General features: G+C 41.9%; 1 protein-coding gene across 1 annotated transcript; it reads left to right on the plus strand.

The window, feature by feature from the left end:
- The first annotated feature begins 974 nt into the window (after window positions 1–974).
- On the plus strand, window positions 975–17,859 carry kcnq2a (potassium voltage-gated channel, KQT-like subfamily, member 2a). Its single transcript, XM_071539019.1, has 8 exons — window positions 975–1,273; window positions 11,772–11,862; window positions 12,089–12,215; window positions 12,683–12,858; window positions 14,469–14,594; window positions 14,872–14,982; window positions 17,574–17,669; window positions 17,761–17,859. The coding sequence occupies exons 1-8, from the start codon at window positions 975–977 to the stop codon at window positions 17,857–17,859; spliced, it is 1,125 nt and encodes a 374-aa protein (XP_071395120.1).
- Window positions 17,860–20,346: the final 2,487 nt, after the last annotated feature.

The raw sequence follows: 20,346 nt of genomic DNA on the forward strand, positions 1-20,346 counted from the left end.
ATGGGACTTACAGCTGAAGTGGTTTATTTTTTCAGTCCACTCACTCCAATCCAATCACTTTGTTTTGCATCATAGTGCCCGAGATCTTTGATCACCCGATGCTTTCCACTCTGACCTGATGCTTATCGTGCCAAGTTGAATCCAATCAAAACATACTGATCCTCGTTAATTGAAATGGGGCTATTCACTGAGTATGAGTTTGCTGAAAATGGATCTCCATTGGTTTTCATAAGCCAGTCAAGTGTTTAGGCAGCCTCAGACATTCCATTTATTTCATTAACCTCTTATTGACTTTGAGAGATATTTCCAGGTTTTGGGAAGTATGTGTCCTATACAGTCGCTCAAGCAGGCCCATGTTAAAGGAAGGCAAGCGTAAAATACATTAGGCTGACATAGTTTTTGGTGTCCATTATCCTAACTGAAGGAAGCTCCAGGTATGAATATTGCATGAACATGCATCATAAAATGAAAGCCTTCTAGTTTGCTCTCTTGGGAGTGGAGGGAGTATGGAGGGGTATGTTGGGATGGATTTTTGGAGACAAAAGTTAATATTCTCATAACACAGTAATGATACTCTCCCATCAATCAGCAACTTGTAATTGGGATGTTTGATTCCTCCATATGCCAGAAAGCCATATGCCAGCAATTAGAGTGACTGCATGTTCTATTAAACTTGGCATTATTAGTCAAATTTTTTTGCCATTCTAAATAAATGCAGTCTATAAATCTCGGTGATTACACTATAGAGTGAAAATCAGGTGCATTTCCCCCCTCGCTGTGTGTGTCAAACGGCCGGAGGGGGCTAAGGTAAAAGCTTCCACATTGCAGTTTCGCACGGTTATCGCAATTGCCTTTTTTCTAGCGGGGTGGACCGACACCGACCGCATTCACCAGCAGCACACACCCCTCGCCGGTGATGCATCCCCGCGGCAAGGGCACGGACAACTCTCGCTCGGAGTCGTGTCGACTTTAGGATGGTGCAGAAATCTCTCAACGGCGGGGTTTACCCAACTCAAGCCGGAGAGAAGAAGCACAAAGTCGGCTTCGTCGGCTTGGACCCCGGCGCGCCCGAATCCAGCAAGGACGGGGCGCTGCTCATTGCGGGCTCGGAGAGCACCAAGCGGAGCGGCATCCTCTGCAGACCGAGGTCCAGCGTCTCCGCCGGCAGACCCCGGCCGTCCAAGAAAAATGCCAGCTATCGGAAACTCCAGAATTTCCTCTATCAGTCGCTGGAGAGACCGCGGGGATGGGCGTTCATCTACCACGCTTATGTGTAAGTGCGGGTGTTTTTTTTGGTTTTTTGGTTTTTTTTTAGGCATGTTGATGCTGTCGTCGCTGTTGACTGTGCCGTGGTTATTTTTGGGTGTTGTGGAGTTTTCGGGGGGTGTCGGGTGGTCTACATTGGTGTGTATAAACCTCTATAGCCTGAATATGGGTGGGATATTATCACTTTTCCCGCATAACTCCTTGCAATAACTCATAATAGGCTATAACCAATAGCAACTCTTATTTCATATTGACAATGATGCGTCGGTCGGCTTTTTAAAACAGTTTTTTTTTTTTGGATGATGTAGGCCATAGCCCACATCTGACACGGGCCTATATTTCACACGCCATTGATTTTCATTGATACTCAGTTTGATTAGTAGTCTATCACCATATGTTGCGGCAGTGCTGTGCGATTTGGTTTCAGCACCGCGGTCTGTGGACAGCTCCGCGCCGCGTCAGTACTTTCACTAATTGCCGTTGCAGTCATGCATCGCCCAGTCTTGACAGCACCCACTGCATGTCTCTGTGTAATGAAGGAAAGTCTTCTGGCTATTACAGTTATCGACGAGACTGTCTAGCTGGGGGAAAAAAAAAATAAAAAAAAATAAATCAGTGGTTCAGGTTGGTTGATACAGCCGGTGTGTGTGTGGTTTAGTGCGATCAAGCCATTGTCTGAGTCATGCAAGAGTTAATGCCTGATGATGGTATGATGATAAAGAGGATGGTGATCTATGTCATCATGAGGCAAACAGCCACCAATGTCAGCAAAAAAATCTATTAAAAAAAAAGCATTCATTTTTGCTTGCTATTTCCTTAGAAGACCCTCTTAGATACCCTCATATGTAAGTCACATCAGTTTATGCTGCATGCTATGAAGTTAGTACAAAGATGGAAGCTCTATTCTGCCAATAAAAAGGTGGGTAAACAGTGTTTTTAGTGGGTTTAGCCTCCACTATATATGCCTCAGACAGGTTATCCTTCTGATGTAAAAGAAGTTGGTTATTACAGCTGGTGTGGAGCTGAAATGGGCACAGCGTTAAGGAATTCATACACAGCATGTCGCCCCCCCCCCCCCCCCCCCGAGACGGCTGGATTGCCCAGAAGTAAGCCTGTGCTTTCATGTGGAGCTGCACACACACTCACACAGGCCCTCTGGGTTCCCTTTTAAATATTAATTGAATACTACAGCAACCCACTAAAACTCAGCTCCTCCTTCACATACCGATTTGCTTTTTTGGGAACCATCATTGACCGATGCTGTTGGCCTGAATCTACCACAGTCATAGGATAATCCAGAATTTGGAGGCGGGGTCATCAGCATATGTGTTGTCTTGAACCAGAATCCTATCAAAGGCAAAGACGTACATTAGTGTCAGAAAGAAATCTGATCCAAGAAAACACGTGACCATCTTGAAAGCCATCCGGACAGATCTATAGGGTTAAATGCATATCCTAAGCAACTTGAGAGACCGTGTTCATAGCATGCCATCCACAGAGCAAAAGAGCCTCTGCGTACAGAGTAAAAACGACTCTGCCTCCATTCCATTTGTGTCTGCTCTATACATAATTCATTGCCACCACACTTCATTTAATCTCCCAACTCTTGTCTTTACTTCCAGCCAGCTGATTTATAAAACTATCATGTGCTGACTTCAGTCAAATCGTTCCCCTTCTTCCATCGCTCATTTTCCTTATCTCCGCTCCAAAAGTAAAGATAGACACTGTTGCCTTGAACCTGAAGAAGAAATATTGCAATTCTGCTCACGTTTAGGCAATAGCTATCGCTTCTTGATTGGTATCCTATGTTGTGAGGCAGGTGAATTACTCCATGGTCATATTTGTAATGCATGTGTGAATGATCGATAGGTGGAACATGAGTACTTATGTCCAGAGCATTCTCTCTCTCTCTCCCTCTCTCTCTCTCTCTCTCTCTCTCCCTATCTATCTGTCTGTCTCTGAGCAAGGCCATCCGCCCCCTTCTGTTCTGTCAGCGCTCCAACAACAGCCAAAGCAGGGGAGACAAACGTGAGAGGGCTTGTCCATAAAACATCCCGAACTTGCAGAGCGTACCTCATCTTTCACCGAGTAGATTGCCAGTCAAGGATATTGCTTCGGATCCGCATCTTAAGTGTCCTGCAAAAAAAAAAAAAATCCAACACGCCGTGCCCTGTGTTTGAAACATTTCTACCAAGTGAAAGAGGGAACTGTGAAGAGACATTTTACAGTTTGTCTGTCTGCTTACAACAGCAAAGGCAGAACAGTTGCAGTCTGTCAGCATTCCTCGTAGACACAACTTCTGTACGGCAAGCCAATAATGTCCTGTGTCAATGTCCAATATGCAAAAAGACTCAGACACCAGATCTCTATGTCAACAGTTTCATTGCTGAAATAGCAAATTTGTCAGAAAGTCTCGACTAGCTAAGGAACAACCTGGCATCATAACTTAATTAGCTATGAGATATAGCCTGTGATATTTGCAGCGATACTAAGCTACACACATAGATACAAGCTGTGCAAGAAACATTCAATGCTTCTGCAAAGTGTGTCACTTCTGCACCAGAATGGAAAACAGGACACATCAGACTGGAACTAGTGAAGAATGTGCAAAGCGAGGAGGGCAAGACCTTGGAAAACAAATAACAAGAGTCCAGAAAGTGATCAATCAGCCAATGCAGAAGGTGAAGGAGGGCACTGTTTCTTTGTAGAACTTTATTGAAGAGATTCAGAGAGACAGATTGGGGACGTGGTCCAGTTCTTCACCATTCTGCAGCACTACTTTTGAGGAAATCCAGACTAAGCTAAAGATAAACTGGGAAAGGAATAAGTCGGAGGCAACAGATGTTGGCTGAGAACCCAGTGAGATGTGATCCATGTTGTAGGAGAAGAGGGTTTTGCTGAGGTGCAAGTGAAGTGGAAGTCTAAGAAGGGAATATTTATGCTGTAACTGGATATTGGACAATGGGTTAATGGATTCTAATGAGATTGTAGCCCACTGCCCCTGGATGAGAAGCCCCATAAAGCTGGAGTATTTTTTTTAGGATTATGAGAGAGGAGAGGTTTCCCTCCATGATGTCTTCACTGAGAGACATTGTCCATACTTTGGTTTAAGTGTAAATGTAGTGATGGGCACATTTGTGGCAGGGCCAGCTAACAGCAATACAACTTTTCTAGAGAGAAAAATCCAGTTTTGCTCAAATACATGAAAGTATATACACACAATTTTTATGTTATTGTGTTCTTTCTGCCATCTCTTGGGTCTGCTAACCAGCTAAAAGAAACAATAAAAAAAACAACAACAAGCCCCTCTGTCTTCTCTTCAATTTCCAAATGGCACCAATACATCTTTTGAAATCTATCCGCTTACAATGAATATTACAAATATTAATGGTAATAAAACTAAACCTATAAGATAGTGTAATGCAGTTGGTCTATAATGCCTGCTGTTCAATCTTCTAAAATGTAAACATGCTGTCAGCAAAATAGACCATTTTTAGTTCAGGATATTCACATTCACTAATTGTGCCACTTCACCACAAAAGCAATGCAAACTCACTTTGATCTCTGTCCTGGTTTATGGAACCACTGTAACTGGCTTCTCTCCCATAACTCCTGCAACCTGTCTTTAGACTTAGTTCATCTTTATCTCTTATTTCATGTGTTACAGTTAATAATCATGTAATCATGTGATAGCTTTAACTTCGGCCGACTCCTCTAATGCTACAAGAGCCATTATTTTAGTATGGGAGCTGGGCAGATTTATGTTTTGCTTTTGTTGAATTGATACTTAAACCTGAAATATAAGTGAGGAGTCCTTAATAAAAGCTTTTGGCAAACCTTTCCAAAAACCTTGAGCGGCTGCAAACTTCTTCAAAACTGCTTTGCATTCAGAGCCAGGTTCCTCAGTGACTCATAAGCAGCACGCTGACAGCAGTTAGCTCCATTAGCGGGCCTCCTCGTGTCTGTACTGTACACCAGAGGAGCGCTCCAGAAAGTCATCATCACCGTCCCTCAACTTCCCCAGAGGAGCCCACAGAGCGAAAGCCGCAGTGCTGGCACATGGTCTTCACAGGCACTATTTGCTTAGTGAAAATCTCCCTTTTTTCCCCCTCCGTCGCTCTGCTCAGGTTCGTCGCAGTCCAAATTTAGCTCGACAGCCGAGTCTGGACGGGCAATGTCTTGCTGAGCGGGGCAAATCAATGTTTCTTTATCTGCAGGCCTTTTCTGCTTCCAAGAACTGCCCCCTCATCTTGACTGATCGATAGTCACGTTTCAACAAATGTCGTCTAGACCTCTCCGGCAACAAGTGGATCGGTGTCTAGTTCCCGGAGGCTATGGCGAATCCGAGAGGGAATGCGATTTTCGCTCTGATTGGGTGGCGGGGGCTAAAAGTGGCGGTCCAAATTAGATGGCGTGGAAATTGAGCTCCATTGTGTGTGTGCGTGTGTGGGTGTGTGTCCAGTCTACTATATGCGTCACAATGTTGTTATATCAAGAGTTTCATTGAAATGTCCATCTAACTGCATATAATTAGAAGCAATCCATCCTTTTGTTACTGCGCCAATATCACAAACGAACACCAGTCTGGAATAATAATGCAATAATAGAGGGTCAATTTGACTCATATTGGAGTAGCAATTTAATTAATTAGCAATTTAATACAGGATATTGTTTTATGTTCATTCACATGTCTACAGATTTAAATTGGTGAAAACAAAGCTCTTTATTAAAATGTCATTGAGATTATTTATAGAAGATTAACAGCTTATTTCAGTTGGACAGTTTGTAGCATACTTGCAATGCTGTCAGCTCCTGTGTATTGCATTCTGCAGTGACTCTAAACATTTTTCATATCAAGGACCCCTAATTTAGTCCACATTAGAGGCACAGACTTCCATTTCATGAGAGTTTGTCTCTCGGACCCAAATCTGATAATATTTTTAGATGTGATTTTGTCCAGAATTCCATGACTATCTACAGAGATAACAGTGAAACTATGATCAAAACAGTCATTCTTCTACATTCTCTTATTGTGTTAACTTCTTGTAAATGAAATAATGCTGAAGTTCAACAATTCATCAATTTGCTGGGGACCCCCTGGAACCCCCACGAGGACTCCTGGTGGTCCCCGGATCCCACATTGAGAACCACTGGCCTACTGCATTGCTCTCTACTCACAGGACTTCATGTATATTTCACCATGATAGCCCCCTATGTGTAGACTGTTATAGCTGTACATAATGGAGAGGTATAAAAGAGTCTTTAGACATCACGGTCTTTTGATGATGCCTCTGCACTTATCCGCTGACTCCGTGGAAGGACAGGCGAGTTGATCTGGAAGCTAATTGTTCGGCTGCTTCAGGAGGCAAGTTGTGTTCACCCTCTTCATTAGTAAGTGTCCTCATTAGAGGCTACTGATGAGCTTGGCAGGAGCAGGTCAGGGGTGCTGCATAAACTGACGTCCAATTACACTTAAGGCCAGCCAACTTCTTTGTCCACATTTCATTTCATTGCTTAGTTTACCTAAGCAATACCCGAAACCCGATTTAAGAGCAGCTAAGATGCATTGTTGTGTTGGTGTTGCGTAACACTCTCCTAGCTGTTCTAAAATCACTGTAAAACACTACAGTGACTGGCTTAATGCATTATTATCTAAATTATATTTGGTATATATTTGGTATTTCATGTTGTCCAATGCGAATAAGCCAATCAGAACTGAGCACCGAAACTGTCTGTTTTGTAAATGTCCACAATCCTCTGGGTATTGTGGCTAATGAGAGGTGAAAGTTTGATTAAAGTATTTACATGATTGAAAGTAATGTGTTTCCCCCCTCATCGCCTGGGTTTATATTGATTTAATTGACCGTCTAGATATTTCTTTAGTGTAATGGTGCAGAGGTTGTCAAATTACTTAGAAAGGAACAAACTAAGTCTCACATCACATCAGTGCAAGTAAGTCCTGATTTTGTACAGTCCTATGGTGCATTTGTGGATTTACAAGCAAAAGCAAGCTGGCTAAAACACTTTAAAAACACATTGCTGTGAAATGTGACCAAAAAGTCCTTGTTGCTTGTTGGTTGATACAATATGCATTTCCAACAGTATACTGTACATGTTGACACAAGTCATCAAGATTGAGTAGATGGACTAGAGCTTTCTGAATATAAGAAGAGGAATCTGAGAGTTAAAATTTCACAGCAATGGAAGTTTTATTGCTCAATAAACAGCAGAGTTGATTTCCCCACAGGGAATAAATAAAGTCTAATACTATTAGTAGAAAATGAGTTTCACAAGTGCTGTGAACCCTAACAAGGAGTGAAGTGTCTGACTCCTGACTGACTGACTGAATATCGGAAAAAACAGGAATACAAGGCTTCTCAGGGTGCTTAGTGTACAAAAGCATGACTGGCAGCAAATTCACTCAGCTAAACAAACAACAGAAGAGGGATCCCCATGTTGTATTTCTGGACCTGGAAAATGCAATTGGCTCTGTGGATAGCATTCGATTTCTTTAGAGTACCAAACAGCATCAAAATCTGCTCAAAGCCGATTTCAAAACCTACATATCGAGGGCTTGGAGTCAAAGTGTAAGTGCGTAAGTGCGATTTTAGGCGAATATGAGTATCAATTGAAAGGTCTCAGTGAGATCTTTTCAGTGCTAAAAGGACACAACTGAAATCATGACCCATACGTTTTAATTACACAAAAACTGAAAGCCGTAACAGTAAAAGTAGGGTTTTGTTTGCTGCCAAAAGGGCGTAACTGCACTTACGCCCTTTTGACACCAAGCAAAACCCCACTTTTGACACTGAACAAGCATTGTGGGTAGAGGATTCTAACAGCACTTAGGTCAGCTCAAAATGCATGCTGATGTAAGTAATGCCAGCATGACAGCATGATCACATCATTTTTAGTATCCTATTCATATCCTAATTAATATTCTAGGTCAATATTAGATGAATGTAAATATTTTAATATTCCCATGAAATACTTCGACCTATAGATTCAAAATGTTATTTTATAATGTTAGGAGAGTGAACTGGTCAAGATGAGCTCTAATAGTAAGACTGCTGGTAGCTGAAGTTATCCCTCAGTGTTATGAGGAGTTTTACAGGTCTTTGAATGTGTCCCAAAAAAGTAGTAGTTTGAATCAAAAGTAGTTTCTTATGTCTACAGAGATTTATTAAAAAGGTTTATTAAAAGTTTTTAACAGAAAAAATGTATCAATCAATTTGATATGTTCCATGTAGCCTACAATTTTAAAGGCCTTGGTGAAAGTTGCTGAGCATTACTTCAAAGATAAAGATATTCATTCTGATCTTCTAAAATGAATGTGTTTTACAATTGTTTACTTACATGCGCCCATATTCTGCATGGCTGTATTGAGACATTTGTTTTGGCTCTCCTGTAAAATCTACTATAACGCACTTACGCCTCTTTGGCCTCCAAGACCTACATATGCTTCACAACATTGGAATTTTCCACAGCATGGCAGAGTGCGCAATCACCTTTTGCCATTCGGGCCACATCTAGATGATTGGACAACTATGCCTAAAGCAGCACCCTGTACAAAAAAAGACTGCTTGCCAAACTGAGCTGACCTAGAATGGGCCAGGAAAAAAGCTAACGCATGCTAATCAAAAAGCATTTCTTCTGTTCAGGGGAAACTGACAGACCAAATCTATATTGATGAAGAGGTAATTCCAAATATATCAGAGAGGCCTGTCAGCAGCTTCGAAAGATGGTATAACCTGAACTTTATAGACTCAGAGACTGGAGTTGACGCTGACAGAGTCTAACCAACAATAAATGTAGCTCCTACTCTAGCAACTCAACCCCTAAAGAAGCAGTTCAGCAAGCACAGTTGTGTCTCTTAGACATAGGGATACGGTAGGGCAAGTGCAACAGGACCATGGAAACCTTGGGGCAAGCAAACCTGCATGGAACAAAGGAACAGCCATTAAAAAGAAGAAACTAGTAGGAGAGCAAATTCCTTGCTAGCAGGAAGCCAAAACAGTCTCTCAATCTAGCCTCACGCAATGGATGAACTGGGAAAGTGTTGATAGGATGAACTTCAGCTCTAAAGAACTTTGGAATATGGAGGCACCTAGGATTAGGTTCATTATCAGAGCAACTGATGATGTGCTGCCACCACCCCAAAACCTCAACCAGTGGCTAGGTGAAGACCCCAAATGTCCTCCATGTTCAGACACAGTAACTTAGTAGAAATATTTGGTAGTATGACCAAGTGTCGGGCAGCAGTAACTGAGGGTTTAAATCAAAACAGAAGGCCAGGATGGAAATTGGATGCTATGGAGCCACATGTACAACTAACTTACCCAGGGAGTAAGGAATTTGATAAGGGCTTATTTAAATACAAATGGATAGGCGCCACACTCTCTCCATGAAAAGAAATGTCTATTTAACAAGAGAATATTAAAAACATAATGTTTCGGCCAAGAAGAATCAGAACATTTCTGTGGCTGCTCCTCTGCTCCTGTTGCTGGAGCCCAATTTCTGTCGTGAAGGGCTTTTTTTAAGGCCATAACGGCTGCTTCAGAGGTAAACAAACAGAGCAGCCAGTGGCTCTGGGCCCAAAATGTGGAAATACATCTCACGACTAAGATAGGAGCCTAAATTTATCATATGATATTGCAGCAGTGGTTAGTCATACTTTGTCTGCAGTTCCTGGTGTTATTATTTTTTTACTATTTTTTGCTGATGCAATGATACCTCTGAATTGCTTAACAGACTATTTCAAGCCAGAAGAATCAGCCTTCCCTTTAGCCTGTTGTTGAAACTGATGGTGAGGTTGGAAATTACTGGGTGAGATGTTGTGGGCTAAAGTGTGAATGCACTGTCAGCGCAGTGTAAGTCGAGGGTAAGTAACTGTCGGTTTTATCAGTGTTGAGAGCGGATGGTGCTGGGATGGTTGCCCACTCAGTATGAGCCGAACTCAACGTAACATCTGTGATGGGAGTCGACCTTAATTGAACTTGATTACACCAGTGACTTCTTGCTTACCCTTCTTTTTTCATCTGTTTTTTACGCATGAACCAATCTCATCGCACAAGGGATGGTTACATCTGATCCTGTGTATTGGTAAATTCCATCACTTTAGCGTAGTGTGAGAGCTTGAGAGTGTAACATCTCATATTGTGCTAAGGAGGTCTTCGCGGTCTTTTCCTAGTATCTCTATGCAATGATTAATGCCGCTTGCCCCTGCCTCTGATAGCTTCTGCTAAAATCCCCCACTGTCCCAGTATTAGGTTTCACTAGGCGTTCTCCATTAGCTCTGCATTGGACCCCATCCAGAAGATCTCTTCTAAAGAAAATCCCAGAGGACTGCTCCAACTGTTTGACAAGCCTCTCTCCTTCTTCCTGCTCGAATCACATGCTAATTCATTCTATTAAAGCTTCCGTGCTATGAAGTGCTCGCCTGATGTTCTCAGCCAATCGAATAAAAAAGACCTGTCACAATTTTCCGGCCGCATCTCCTCAATCTCTCCTGGAATGACATCAGTCTACTCAAAACACCGACCATCACTTTTCTATTTTATCAAAATGATATCACAGATTTTACTGATCGTAGATTAGATTTCCACCCGACTTAGGAGATGTTTAGTTTGCTCTAGTCTGAACAAGACCTACTATATTAGCCTCTGCCATAAACTGCATCAAGTCAAAGCTCAATGCAGTTGGTTTCCTGTTTCCCCCATCTCATGTTCAAAGATGTTAACAACTATGTCACTGATGACTTCTACAGAAGGCATCACTGTCCTGCCCCATATAAGAGGCTCAGACTGAAGGGAGGAGGTCGACAGGCAAAGTGTTTGTGCCTCCAGAGAGGAGCTACTGACTGACAGAGCCAATACTTACTGTCCATCTAACGAGTTCTGGCACACGGAGGCGGGCTGATGGCGACTTCAGTTGATTTGGCTCCACATTCTACTGTACTCTACTGTACAGTTGTGTGCAAACATAGTACGCTTGGTGTACACTCACCTGAGCTTTCTCATATAACAGCTTTAAATGATTTTCCTGGCGGATGTGAGTGAATTAGATTCATTAGAATCATTCAGGGAATAACATCCGTGTTCAAATGAGTCCTTTTGCCTGCCTTCCTATCTGGCTTTCTTCCTTCCTTCTTTGCTCTCACTCATTCACTCATTCACTTACTCTCTCACTAACTCACTCTAACAGATGTTGACATCGACTTTATGCAATCGGGTGTGGATTCCTCTGATGAGGCCACCGCCAAGCACCGGTGTCCTTAGCATTCAAACCCCTACTGTACCCACTTTGGCTTTTGAAATTCATGAACAGATGGCAATTGTTCTTTATAGTATAGTGCAGCTGGGGAAAAGTTGCCAGGTATGACATCAAGCCAGCTGTTTGGTTAGACGTACTGTACATGCTATCAAATCTGGGACTTAGTTTGTTGTTGACACACTTTAGATAGAAGAAGCAATCAATGTGTTTGTGCTCTCTCATATCTCTTTCAGATTCCTCTTGGTCTTCTCCTGTCTCATACTGTCAGTCTTTGCCACCATCAAAGAGTTCAAAAATAGCTCAGAGAGTGCCTTGTACATCCTGGTATGTATTTGCATAAAATCTGTAGCCCTTTATTCCATTTAATTTAAGTTCAACGCTCATTGAACCATTTGAGCTGCTTGATGTAGTCTTTTTACAAGTAGTAGTTAAGACAACTCTTTGGGGAAATTTGATACTCACCCAGAGTTTTACTACTATACAATATAATGAGCAGCCATGTCCAGTGGTGCAGCAGAGGGTAACCCCGCTATTTTGGCTTGTTCCCCAGGAAATCGTGACCATCGTTGTCTTTGGAGTGGAGTACATCGTGAGGATATGGGCTGCTGGCTGCTGCTGCCGTTACAGAGGATGGCGAGGGAGGTTGAAATTTGCCAGAAAGCCCTTCTGTGTCATAGGTGAGGAAACCAGGGCAACTTGTACCTTTAGGGTGTCATTACTCTCACCCAACTCTCACCTTGCTTTCTCTCTCCCTCACACACTCTATGAAGGTGAGTACAACTCAGTCACATTCCTGCACTGTCCTATTACTCTTCATTGCTAGCTTTCCTTCCCTGTCCAAAAGCTGGGATGTCTGAGCAAAGAAATGATTTCAATCTTGGTTAAAGGATTTCTGTTATGCTTTCATGTGATTTTCTGTATTCTTTGGCTTGAGGTTAGTCTTAAAACAAGGTGAAACTGAAGTGAGTGTTTTGGTTCTCTTTTAATAGCTATGGAAACACCAGCAAAATTGTGAAACTTCAAAGCAAGCAAGTGTTGCTTGAAGCTGATTTGACCAAAGAAATAGGAGGGACATTTCTAGCTTTCCCCTAACTGCCATCTGTGTGCTATTTTGTGATGTTGCTTCCCTCTTATCTCTCATCAGACATTATGGTGCTGATTGCCTCAGTATCGGTGCTGGCGGCCGGATCTCAGGGCAACGTGTTTGCCACCTCGGCCATCAGGAGTCTGAGATTCCTCCAGATCCTCCGCATGCTGCGTATGGACCGTCGTGGAGGCACCTGGAAGCTCCTGGGATCTGTAGTCTACGCCCACAGCAAGGTGACCTTTCACATGGGGAGGGGAGGGGGCAAGTAAGTGACATAACACATGCTGTGGTGGCCAACTAAATACTACTAGATACTATCAACTGGTAAACAGTTGAGTTGATAGTATCTCTAAACGTATGACTTGGCCATCTCAACAGAATTCAAGAGATACATCTGACTGATTTTATGTTTGTCAGCTTGTTAGTGGGAGCATATGTTCCCAGGGTCCTATGTTTCCAGGGTCCTATGTTCCCAGGGTCCTATGTTCCCCAGTTCAATATTCTGTTAACACACATTAACCCTCCTATTGTTTCAAGTTAAAATATTTCATAAATATTATCCAGTTTTTTTTTTTTATTGGAACAAGGCTTCAAAACAGCTATATAAACACAACAAAACCAATGGTTATCATTTTATTTGATTTTGAAGGTCTCTAACCCTGGGTAAAACATCTACACACAACCAACCTAACCCTAACCCTAGAACTGGAGAACATAGGACCCTGGAAACATAGGAATGACTCCCTTGTGGGATAGCTAACCATCAATGTCTTGTTGTTAACACATCTGCTGTGCACTCTAGCTTTGCAAAATTAGCCTGCTGGTTAGCTAGCTCACATCTCATCGTCATCGTCTCATAAAATTTCATGAAATGAGCACAAACTCTGAAACGCATGTTGTGGACACGAATAATGTGACGATAATACGTTCCTCCACCATGAATATGGATTACATGACAATAGCACATTTGCACAATTGACATTTTCTCCTGTTTGCCATGTGAAAATGTTAGCAAATGTTTATGTTTAAGCAACTAAAATAACTTTGGTTAAGGTTAGGGTTAGTCAACAAACTTTGCTTATGCTTAGGCAACTAAAACTATTTGGTAAAGGTTAAAGTAAAGTTTTGGTCATGGTTAAAAAAACAAAAACTTCACTCATAGTAGAAAACATCCTCACATGAGATAAGATAAGCAGATAAGAATTGAACACAGGTTGTCGGAGTTGAAGGCAAATGTATCCTCCCATCTAAATTTGGAAACAAATTACCTTATCAGGCTATTCCCTTTTACTTAAAACATTAATTGACCTATACCAACACCACAACAATATTTTTCAAGTATCTCTCTTTTTATAGACCAGTTATTTTATATTTAACCATTATTTCCGTACAGCCAATTCTCTGATGTACCACGATGATGGAGCCAGCCGTGGTTTATAGACGATTTGTGACGCAATGGTTTTGTTTAGATGAGATTTGAAATAGGCAGGGTTCAGTACTGATGCCAACCGTGCTTCCATCAGAGCCTGGAGACAAATATGTTGTGGAAAAATAGCAACTGCGACACTACATGTGTTTGTGTGTGGTGTGCGAGAGGGAGAGAGGGTGGGAGGGGGGCAAAAGGAAATGAGATTTTCAGAGAACAGATTTTCTCTTAATACTCTGTGTGCCATGCGGCAGAGGGCTTCCAGTTCACATAATTATATCCAATATTGTTCCAGAATTGTTTTAAGGCCATTTTTACCAGGCCACAGGGGTCACATCCCCCTTTTGGCAGCTTTCTGAATGATACTTTATTACTTTGAATTCTCCGACCCTTATTGCATTGTGTTTTTCCCTGTAGGAGCTCATCACTGCATGGTACATAGGCTTCCTGTGCCTCATCCTGGCTTCTTTCCTGGTCTACTCTGTGGAAAAGGACTCGAATAAAGAATTTGAGACCTACGCCGATGCTCTTTGGTGGGGGCTGGTGAGGCCGACTGTTTTAATTGTAAAGGGCAAACAATTCTCAGTGACTTGTCTGATTCTTGAGAGTACTAAGGTCTCAATATCAACTTTCTTGCACTGAAAAAGGGCCAAACTATTATACTGTAATGTTATTGCACCAATTTTCCATTATTACCTCCATTCTTTACTTACACGACAAAATATCTATAACTCGTTACCTCTCATTTTTCATTTTCTTTTACAACCAATACTACACTGCACTACAATCAAGTAGTGATTTTGATTTATCCTTTAACTAGATCACTTTAACCACCATTGGCTATGGTGACAAGGTTCCCAAGACCTGGAATGGACGCTTGCTGGCTGCCACATTCAGCATGATCGGAGTGGCCTTCTTCGCACTTCCCGCTGTAAGTTTGGGTGCTGATCAGGGCTACTTTTGAATCCAACGTTATTTCTGTATAGGAATTGTTTTTATAGATTTATGGTTAGGATATTCACTGAGTTACATTTACATTTTAGGAATTTGGCAGATGCTCTTTCCCAGAACAACAATAGAAAGATTAAAGTGCTAATCTGCGAGATTCACATTTTTGTTAGTTTGTCTCCACCTTTGTTGCTAAGTGCTTGAGGTGTTTTTTGTCTCCATATCATGGTGGCTATCACTGCTCATGCTAACTACCTAGTTCTTCTTCTGTATATTCCAATCTACTCTGACAGTTTACTCAGGAAAGACCTGACAAGAAGTAAAAACTCCTGCATAGTCAGCACCTGCAGGTTTTTTTTCTTCTTTTCAGGTGTTTCCTGAAAAGCAGTTTTCTCCTGCGCACCTGTCACCTGCTCCACAGGTGTGCAGAGGCTTCCCTTTGTTTTTCCCAGGAAAGACCTTCCAGACACCTGGTGTTTAGAACAACAAATTTAAAAATTTCATGAACTGGCTACATGTTGAATCACTATGGGGTTATAACAATCAGCGATACAGAGGAGCAAACGTCTATCTAACGTCTGTCTAACGTTTTCTGTAAAAAATCGCAGATTATTACTTTAAAATGGACAATATAAGTAGCCAATAGAAAGGAGAGCAAGAGTTAAAGCTATAGTGCTAATAAGTCAATACATGGAACAAATACTTCTGGGTCCCTAGAATGATTATGTATTATAGAGAGCTTCATAAAGAAAGAGTGAGAGAAAAAGTAGAAAATTGTCTTTTTAAACAGAAAGGAACATTGCCATTGGAAGAAGAGAAGGAATATATGGGAGGGGGGTGTGCGGTACGTGCCATTACGCACCTTGGCCTCCTAATAATGTCATGTGCCTTGGATGATGCTGTTTTAGTCACAGTAATGCACTCTGAAAGGCAAGTGGTCTTAGAGAGCCATTCTGTTACATTACATTTGTCCTCCACAAAACGCCGCTATCTGTTCTGAAGTCCCCCGCAGTAAGCTTAAGGTAAGCAGCTCTGGTCTGGTGCAGGAGAGTTTGGGATGCTGTCCAATCTGCATCTTCTGTCAGCCGCACATAGGGGTCACCTGAGGACAAGACTACTGTAGACTGCTGCATTAGTGTTTAGTTAACAGGAAAGCAGTCACTATTTTCTTTCACATTTTGACTTCTAATGGGCTTGGAAGAAATCATTTTTTCTCACATTTCTATTGCTTATAGGCTTGGCAGAAAGTCCTATCTGAAACTAAATATGAAAATTTGTTTTTGCCATATTTTCAGTTTTGAATCTCTCTTTGAATCTAAACTATCTTCATTAAACTGTCTTCATTAGAGTATGAAGAGGCCAGACGCTCAGATGATAAGTTTTCATACACAATATATACTTCTTTTTTTCTTTTTTAACCTTTATTTATCCAGGGAGGGGTTGCTAAGCACATTCCTTTTCAGCATCATCCTGTCTCATATTCATTTAGACACATTCACTAGTAGCAGCTCACTGGAGCAATTGGTTGCCTTGCTCAAAGGCACCTTAATGGTAGTTTTTGAAGGAGGCAATAGCATTATATATTCACTTTGCCTAGTTTTTTCACACCCAGTCCAGGGTGTGAAAAAACACAGTCCTCCTTCTCTAACCTTACGACTACTGCCATCCCATTTAAAGGGGCAATAAGTCAGATTTTTTTCTGCCGCATAGCACAGAATGATCATATTAAATCTGCAGGCGGTGATAGGGTTGTTGTTTAAAACGAATGACTCAATTACTTTGCCAGGTGCTGAGATTTCTGGCTTTCAAAACTCACTCTCTGACCGATACTCCCCGCCCATTGGCATTTCGAAACACCATTGGCATTTTCAATTGCTCAATTATGGTAGACTGTGTAGCTTAGTGAGCGACCGGTGTCACCTCTGCAGGCTAAAAAGCCTTAAGCAACTACAGAAGGTGAAGAGCGCTGCGGCGGGTCCTAAGTGTGGGATGGATGGGTGCTCTTTGGAAGTGGGTGTCAATTCAGTGAGAAAGAACAACAATTGGGAAAAATCCACAGAATATGCATAGAAAGGTCATCAAAAGGAAATGCCAAAAAAAATAGTCCAAGGCACTCTGTCTCTTTCCAAAAGTTAAAAAGCCTTTATTGGTTACATGGCTTAGAGTATTAAAAACATTGAACCAACATGTTGTGGCCTCCTGGCCTTCATCAGGGAAGCTTGTTCTCAAGCCCAATAAATCAGATGACAAAGCAGTATCATTATTCTAGTAATTAGCATGGTGATATATTACCTCTTCACTAGATGTTTCTGCTGGACCTCTGCTCCAATTAGCTAGCTTACTCTTTTCTATTGTGAAAATGTGACTTTATTGTAAGTGTCAATTACAGGCCATTGTACCTCAAGGTCAGGAGAGATGGGTGGGGGGACTGTGCCAGAGACTTGTGTATGAAGAGACTACTTCTGCTGATGTTGCAATTCCTACTGGTCGCCAATAGAGGCCGATAAAGGTCACAGATAACTTAATGCCCCTTTAATCTTATGGGCTCCCTGTGTCACCCTCACCCTCACACAGGGCATCCTGGGTTCTGGCTTTGCCCTGAAAGTCCAAGAGCAGCACAGGCAGAAACACTTTGAGAAGAGACGCAACCCTGCAGCAGGCCTCATCCAGGTAACATACTGTACAGAGCAATCTAGTGGAGATAATCTCTGTTCTGTGCTCCTGACAAATAGCTAACCAGACTTTTCATATCTCCAACCAGGGCGCTTGGAGGTTTTATGCAACCAACCTCTCCCGTACAGATCTACTGTGCACTTGGGAGTTCTATGAGCAGACAGTAGCTGTTCCAATGTACAGGTAACTGACCAAACCGGCATTAAATAATACATCCCATTATTCATCATGTCCAGTAAATACCACTGTTTTCCCATATCGTATTCTGCCATCTTGCTTACGTTGGGGAGCCAGTTGGAAAAATGACCCTGATTCAGCCAGAACTACAGAATATCCTCATCTTATTGCATTCCAAAGTCCATCTAACAAGCACAGACTGGTATGACTTTTCACTTTTAGCTCTAATAGGGGTATTTTTGAGAAAGGGTGCTGCTGGTGCCTTGGCAGCGACACCAGAGCCCTTTTTGAAAAGGCATTCAGAAGACGAATACTGCCAGTAGCTACTCTGAAAGATTAACCACTTATTTTGCAGTCCAAGTATGTGGATCAGAAAATAAGCTGCTTGACTTTCACAAAGCAGATTTCTGCCTTTTATGCTTTTACAAGTGCATCGTCGGAACGCCACTTGCCTATTCTATTTGGAAGTGGTTTCATGTTGGGTTTCGTTCCAGCGGTAAGTTGAGGGCAAAGGTGGATGGCTTGGAGACTAGACGACCACTAAACTAAATGTAATTAGCTTTAAAGGGCCCAAAGGTGAGCTCTAACCTTTCATCGGACTTGAAATGGACTTGATGGATTGAGAAAACGGTCTGTTTTTCTTTTCCCAGACTGATTCCACCACTGAATCAACTGGACCTGCTGAGGAATCTGAAGGGCAAGTCATTTAGGTATGAATACGACAATAAAGATGACTAAGTTGGTGATGGGGTGGCATGACTATGATCTCTGATGACACTGATGATGATGTAGGGATACTGATGATAAGGATGATGATGCTGATGATTGTAAGTAGATAGATAATTATGATGATGATTATAAGGATGATGATGATGATGATTATAAGGATGATGATGATGATAAAATGATTAAACAAAAATCTCAAAAATAAGGAAATTTGCACTGTTCAAATGCAACTATGCTGATTTAACAGACTACATTGTTGCCTGAATTTGAAATACTTTTCTCCATAATAGCTTGAAACAGATTTGCAGCAGCAGTAACAGTCCAGCAACTTGACTTGTCATTTCATCTTGACCTTTTTTGCTCCTTATTGCTTGATCCTTGATTCTAATCCATCCTTCGCTGGAAGGCCTGCAGCAGTGTTGGCCTTTTTAACCATTCGCTCTGGTGATGGGTGCTACATGGTGACATGTAATGAATGATTGCATTACATTGTCTAACTTTGTGTGTGTGTGTGTGTGTGTGTGTGTGTGTGTGTGTGTGTGTGTGTGTATTTGTGTGTGTGCACGCTGTCCCCACAGGAAGGAGTCTCAGACAGAAACCTCTCCCAGGTCTGTGATCAGATTGGTCTCTATCACTCTTCACCTCCCCTTTGGCTTCTCTTCAATTAAGCTCTTAGCTGCTGCTGAGGCACTCTTCTTGGGGGAGTGTGTGCATGTGTGTGTGTACGCGCGTGTGTGTGTGTGTGTGTGTCTGTGCGTGAGAGGTTCCCGTAAGTCCAGGAGTCAGAGGATCTGCTGACGCTCCCTCTTCACGTGTGTCAGACATGGATATGGCTGTGTGTTAAGTGCCTCCTTCAAGAACGGTCATGCTGCATTTGCCCACATCGATGCTCCAAGATCAGCTCACTTTGGCCTGACTACCAACTTACAGCGTTATTAAATATTCACTGATAAGCTGTTCTTTGATACTGTAGCTTTCAACATCACTTCTAGAAAAATGTTCATGAGCACATCAAGAGCCTTCTTCAATTTTTATTACATTGTTTCTGACAAAAGAACCAAGTGAATATTTTTGACATGTGGTAACACTTTATGGTGACTTAGTCCTTTATAAGCCATTTGCAAATTATTTGTTGACCTACTTGACTATTGACCAATCATTAATGAATATTTGCAATCATTAGTAGGCATTGAAAAGTAACATAAAGGGCATGCACAACCAATACCATTTAGTAGTACTGATTGCTGATTTGGCTTACAAATGAATTATAAGACCTAGCTATTATAAAGTGTTACTGGCATCACAGTATGACATACACTGCTATTTTATTTGTCAAAGGCACTCACTTTATCCACTGCTCTTTCATTTGACGAAGGCACTCACTTGATCCCCTGCTATTCTATCTCTTGTGTCTCCTCTACTGCCCACCACTCCAGTAATGAAAATGCACACAAAGACAGACTTTGTGGGTGCTGTCCAAGAACCATTAGGTATAGTTGCTGCACAGATACTAACAACCGCACTGCAAGTATTTCAGTCTGTGTGTCTCCTTCCATTCCCACCTCTGTTCCTTTCCCGCGTCCGAAGAAGCAAAGCCCAGTAGAGGAAGCACAGAACTGCCACTAGGTTTTTAGAGTACAGCGTAGATCTTTCTTTCTTTTCTTTTATTACGTCTACCAAGCAAATATTGTGATAGAAATAAACACCACACCTCTTGCCTTATTTCCGAGAAAACTCAGGTGTACATCTTTGTTTATCGCCCTGTCACAGT

This window comes from Centroberyx affinis, unplaced genomic scaffold (genome assembly GCF_046629955.1).
Source record: "Centroberyx affinis isolate AG114_WGS23_722 - 3 ecotype Tasmania unplaced genomic scaffold, CSIRO-AGI_Caff_v1 ptg000202l_1, whole genome shotgun sequence".
NCBI lineage: Eukaryota > Metazoa > Chordata > Actinopteri > Beryciformes > Berycidae > Centroberyx > Centroberyx affinis.